Source organism: Myxocyprinus asiaticus, chromosome 24 (assembly GCF_019703515.2).
Source record: "Myxocyprinus asiaticus isolate MX2 ecotype Aquarium Trade chromosome 24, UBuf_Myxa_2, whole genome shotgun sequence".
NCBI classification, from domain to species: domain Eukaryota; kingdom Metazoa; phylum Chordata; class Actinopteri; order Cypriniformes; family Catostomidae; genus Myxocyprinus; species Myxocyprinus asiaticus.
Window position 1 is genome coordinate 13,167,010 of NC_059367.1, and position 6,099 is coordinate 13,173,108.

The 6,099-nt window shown below is 36.6% G+C and overlaps 1 protein-coding gene across 1 annotated transcript; it reads right to left on the bottom strand.

The window, feature by feature from the left end:
* Positions 1 to 55: 55 nt before the first annotated feature.
* Positions 56 to 4,230, bottom strand: LOC127415196 (all-trans-retinyl ester 13-cis isomerohydrolase-like). The gene is made up of 6 exons (XM_051653832.1): positions 4,173 to 4,230; positions 3,771 to 3,853; positions 3,159 to 3,298; positions 2,809 to 2,938; positions 2,566 to 2,655; positions 56 to 449 (listed from the first exon to the last, which is right to left on the bottom strand). Exons 1-6 carry the CDS (start codon positions 4,192 to 4,194, stop codon positions 438 to 440), a joined length of 477 nt encoding a protein of 158 aa, XP_051509792.1. The 5' UTR covers positions 4,195 to 4,230; the 3' UTR covers positions 56 to 437.
* Between the last annotated feature and the right edge of the window lie 1,869 nt (positions 4,231 to 6,099).

Consider the following 6,099-nt stretch of genomic DNA (forward strand, 5'->3'; position numbering starts at 1 on the left):
CACACCTAGAATTTGCCTTATGAATAAACCATTGTTCATAAATGGTGAAGCTGTGTTGTCATTCATTAATAGAAAAATTTAATTTTGAAAAAGAAAGGATTTACAGGTGGATTTATAACACATTGTCAAAGTTATAACTATATTATAAGCATACAGTATGAGGTCATATAACTGGCCCATATACAGTAAAATAGCAACAACAACAAAATTATACTTGTTTACCGAACAAAGCTTTAAGTAACATTTTTTTGGGGAAATGGTATATTTATTTAAATGCAAAGCCCTATAGGTTCTGATCCTCTAAGGTTTGTACATGCCATGTAAATTGAAAGGAATGATGACATCAACCTCTGCATGTGCTGTTTTAGACAGGTCAGTGGTATTGAGTATAAGGAGAAACGCTGGCCTCTGAGTAACCCTTGGTTTCACCACAATAGTCAGGAGAATCCCTGAGAAAAGCAGAAGGACAACTTATTTATTCTATTTCATGAGAATAAACAAATCTCAAATGTATTTAATAACATATAAGTAATACCATCATCCTCATCTTTAGCATCAGGGCTTTGTACAAACAGTGGCTTTGATGGATAGGCGCCTGGCTCCTGCTATATCTATGTTTCTTTGCTTTTCACATTCAACTTGCAAATCTCTAAATCACTCATGGGATAATGTAAGCATGAACTGGTTTTCAGTGTCATGTAACACCCATCCAATCTGGAACAAAGTGGTTCAGCCCGAGTCCATAAGCAAAAGTGTAATTTTTCCCACAGTATTTGTGTAGTTAATCTGAGGAAACTCAAAAGCTGGAAAAAAATAAATAAAAGTAACAATAAAAAATCTAAGAACAAACTTTGAATCATGTTTAACATGTTTAATTAAAGGAACAGTTCACCCAAAAATAGCAATTCTGTCATCATTTACATTTTTTATGTTTTTGGTTTGATGTTATCGACGGAGCTGACATATTGGGTTTCAGTGCTGTTTATGGACTTTATTAATGATTTGATTTGAGAATAACAATTTTAATTACGGTCTGTCTATTCTACAAAGTGATCGAATGCCTTGGTATATGATGCATGGACTACTTCTGACAACTTTTGGGTGCTTTAAGTGTTAAAGTAAGACACTGACTATGTTTACATGGACACCAGAAAGCGGCTTATTGTGTGAAAGCGTCTTATTGCGAGAAAGTGGCTTTCCCATTTACACACACTGTATAAACGGCATACTATTATACTCCTGTCTACATGCGGCTCTGTCAGTATAGCTTTCTCCACAGCAAAGATTCCCCACGATGCTTGTGTAAATAGCAAACATGGGATCCGAGGAAGACTTTGCTATTTTATCCTCTGTTGCTTCGCTTTATTTCCATATATTCCAGAGTTGCTGCTGTGTTTGTTCCTTAACTTTCTATTGTGACCTGCATCAAAATTGTGCTGCAATAGTGGGGTTTCTCTCTCACATCAAACTCTGGGATTCCCCCGATGTATGAGCACATATACGCAAATGTGATGGACAGAAGAATATTTTACATTGGTGTGTATAAATGGGTATAGTTTATAGTGTATTTGCTTTTCCCACTGTACTCCCAGAAATGTTGAATTATTTCTGCTGTGTTGACATGTTGTTGGGCTCCATCCTATGATATTTGCTATCAGGTCTGTTCACTCACATGCTCACTCCTCAAAAACCTGTTAGAACAGTGCTTATGCGTTTACATGACCACATAAGCCGCATTCTCCAGGAAAAACCTAGGTGTGTTAAACCGCTTTCTCTTAATCCCTTAAACGGTGCAAGGAAACCAGCGCTCTCATTTACATGATTTTTCATTTCAGAACACCGCTTTCTGCAAAATCCCTGGAATAAACAGTTTTCTTAAGTGTATGTAAATGTGTTCACTGTGTACTGCCATTGTATTGAAATCAGCCAACGTGACATTCCTTTTGTGTTCTGCAGAAGAAAAAGTCAAATGGGTTTGGAATGACATGAGGGTGAGTAAATGATGACAATTGTATTTTTCTGGGTTATCTATTACTTTAATTTTTTAAATTTAGTCTCATTCTCTCAAACAGTTGGCTTATTGCTTATTATTTAAATTTTTTATTTCAATCTGAGCTCAAATAGAGGGTGAATTCAGGTAAATAGTGTCATTATTTTGCCATTTCAAATGCCATTCATTTAGTTTCAAATTACCTAAATTCATACTATTCCTAGCCACATTGGGAGTGAATCAACATAAAATAATACCCAAACCTGAATCATAGAAAGAAAAAGTTCAAAGAAAGCAGTTAAAGGATTAGATTTCAAAAAATTTAGTTCTGCCATTTATTTACGCTCTCTCTCATGCCATTATAATCACATGTGACTCATATGGTCCACTTTTATTATACTTTAATGGTGCTTTGCATAATTTTTGAAGCTTGAAAGCTCCACTCAACATCCCACAGAAGAAAAAAAAAGTCATACAGGTTTGGAACAACGAGTCAAAATCACAATGTGTGTGAGTAAATGATAACAGAATTAAAAAATGTTGGTAAACTATCCCTTTAAGGAGGAGAAAAGAACCTCAGGTTCGAGCCAAATGGTTCCATCGCTGCACATGACAGCAGTTGCTGTAGTGTAAGGAAGAGAAACCAGATTCTTCCCCTGCTCTTCCTACAATTCAAACAAATGAACAAATTAATAGACTGTTGGATATGAAATTGGAATGAATTGTTGGAAATGGAAATACAGAGACAAAAAGACCAAGAATCATACTGAAGTGTCAATTCACTTGCTCCTGAAAAGAAACGGAAGCAGAACTCTTACCCTGTGGATGTCCAGAGGCAGCACAAATCTCTGAACTTCTGGCTGTGGTGCCCTTATGGCTGCTTTCTTGACTTCCAGCCAGTTTTGCCTCAGGTTTGCCAAATATAGATAATTATACACAAACTCGTGCCTGTCAATCAAATGAAGGAGACCACAGATGACTGAATAGATCAGCATTCTAGTTGCAGAAATATCCTTCTATCTGTGAGTATAATTTGAGCTCTGCTCTGACCATGTTGACTGTCATAATCAAATGTGCAGCATATGCTTTTTTTTACATTTCTATGTTTGTTGTTTTGGCATCCTGGAATGCCTAAAGCTTCTCCAAATATAAAAAGCAGCACTCTTACCCCTTCCAAGTACACAAGTTGACAACAATGAAGCCATGGTCCTCATAACAGTTAATGTGATGGAAAACATTGAAGGCAGATGTTCTGAATTTGTGGTCGATGTATTCTCCAGGATTCTTGGTGGCCAAATGAAACCACATCTGGGGAATATAACCAATAAAAGAGGATGAGGCAACATACAAAATATCTAGAGCAATTTTTGTTGTTGTTTTTCCCAAACATACTATTAAACCATTGAACTATTAAAATGAGATAAAATAAGCCTTGACTTTTTATTCTGTCATTTGACTCAAAGCAGTCCATATAATTTGTTCCTCTAATGCTCCAGGAAGTCATAAATTTCATCAAGTTGATCCTCAAAGAGCCCAGGGCCCAAGCAGAGCAGACTGCCAGGAGCCAAGCAGGGATTTTGCCTTGAGAAAGATTTTTCATTGTAACCAAGCAAAATTTCAGTCCCTGAACATCTATAAAACAAAAACAGCTCCCATGTGGAAGGCTAAGAGGCATCTAAGCCACAGTAGAAGCTTGCCCAGCATACAATTTTTGTTCTGTATATATGCATGACATTTAAGCATAAAAATGATTAACATAAAGTGATTACTGGGTACGGACCTGACACTTGAGCAGAAATGGGCTTAGCCAGCTCTTTGCATTTCTCAAAGATTTTCTTGTACCCACCGGTTGGGTGTTCAAGACTGTAAATAAAAACAGATGTCCAAACGTTTTGGCATAATGGGCTAGACTTACGTAAAATGAAAAATTACAGCGTCATCAACTCTTGTATACATTTATTTTGGGGGCATTTTGAAGATGCATGAAAATTATGAAAAACTTTACAATAATGGACAAGTTTCACCATATGCTTAAATGATTAAAAGTACAAAAGGAAAACATGAATGATTATAGAAAAGTATACATTTTGCAAACATTTACAATGATTGAAGAATGCTTTTTCTTTAACTACCCAAAAACAATAGCAAAATCTGAGAAGTTCTTAAAAGCTCCATTACTCACCGGCTGACCATATAGAGTGCATATAAAAACTGAAGAGAACTGTTACTGTATGTTCCCAGGCACTGCCACAGAATCTTAGAACTCCTCCCCCAACCAGTCAACAGGCTCAGTAACAAAAATCCAGACCAAGAACATTTTCACTAATGTTTAACTTTCTGAAAGACACTGCAGCTCTCATTATAGCCAAAGTTAATAATACATTTAAAACCAATGATGAAATTGGTCAGCTTGATAAAGCAAAATAAAGGTTAAAGAATCTTATAAATATGTGAGAAATAAAGACATTAAAGAACAGGGTAAGAAACAAGAGTTAAGACAAAAGCTGCCTATTGTATTTAACGTAACAAAAACATTGGAATTTAGCTGCATGAAAAGGTACTTCATTAATCACACTTTCTTTTTTACATCCTCGGATGACAAACACATTTTTTGCCTGGGTCAGAGCACCTTATTCTTAACTAGAGACTTGGGTGATGAGTTTTGAGTACTGATGAAGGTTCAGGCTGCAGTGCGCTTGGCAAAGCAGATAATTAATTAGCAAGCACAGATACAGTTGTGGCCAAGATATTGGCACCCTTGGTAAATATGAACAAAGAAGGCTGTGACAAATGTCTTTATTGTTTATCCATTTGATTTTTCATTCAAAATATTCACAAAAATATAAACTTTAATTGAAGTAAACCAATTGAAAGGGGGGGGAAATCTCATAAATAAATGTTTTTCTCGTTTGCCACAATTATTGGCACCCCTAGAAATTCTTATGAGTAAAATATATCTGAAGAATATTCCCATTCATATTTTCATTCTTTTTTTAGTACACCTGGGTGACTAGGAACATGAAATTGTTCAACCATGACTTGCTTTTTCACATGGTATAAATATGAGGTAACACACAGGCCAAATTCCCTTAGTCATCTGTCACAATGGGTAAGCCCAAAGAATAAAGTTATGATGAGCAGCCAAAGGTTGTTGAGCTTCACAAAATGGGAAGTGGCTATAAGAAAACGGCTAAAGCATTGAAAATGCCCATTTCCATCAGGGCAATAATTAAGAAGTTGAGATATTACGAAACAGCCTGGAAGAGGACGTGTGTCTACAGGTGCATCTCAATAAATTAGAATGTTGTGGAAAAGTTCATTTATTTCAGTAATTCAACTCAAATTGTGAAACTGGTGTATTAAATAAATTCAATGCACACAGACTGAAGTAGTTTAAGTCTTTGGTTCTTTTAATTGTGATGATTTTGGCTCACATTTAACAAAAACCCACCAATTCACTATCTCAAAAAATTAGAATACATCATAAGACCAATAAAAAAAAAACTTTTAGTGAATTGTTGGCCTTCTGGAAAGTATGTTCATTTACTGTATATGTACTCAATACTTGGTAGGGGCTCCTTTTGCTTTAATTACTGCCTCAATTCGGCGTGGCATGGAGGTGATCAGTTTGTGGCACTGCTGAGGTGGTATGGAAGCCCAGGTTTCTTTGACAGTGGCCTTCAGCTCATCTGCATTTTTTGGTCTCTTGTTTCTCATTGTCCTCTTTACAATACCCCATAGATTCTCTATGGGGTTCAGGTCTGGTGAGTTTGCTGGCCAGTCAAGCACACCAACACCATGGTCATTTAACCAACTTTTGGTGCTTTTGGCAGTGTGGGCAGGTGCCAAATCCTGCTGGAAAATGAAATCAGCATCTTTAAAAAGCTGGTCAGCAGAAGGAAGCATGAAGTGCTCCAAAATTTCTTGGTAAACGGGTGCAGTGACTTTGGTTTTCAAAAAACACAATGGACCAACACCAGCAGATGACATTGCACCTCAAATCATCACAGACTGTGGAAACTTAACACTGGACTTCAAGCAACTTGGGCTATGAGCTTCTCCACCCTTCCTCCAGACTCTAGGACCTTGGTTTCCAAATGAAATACAAA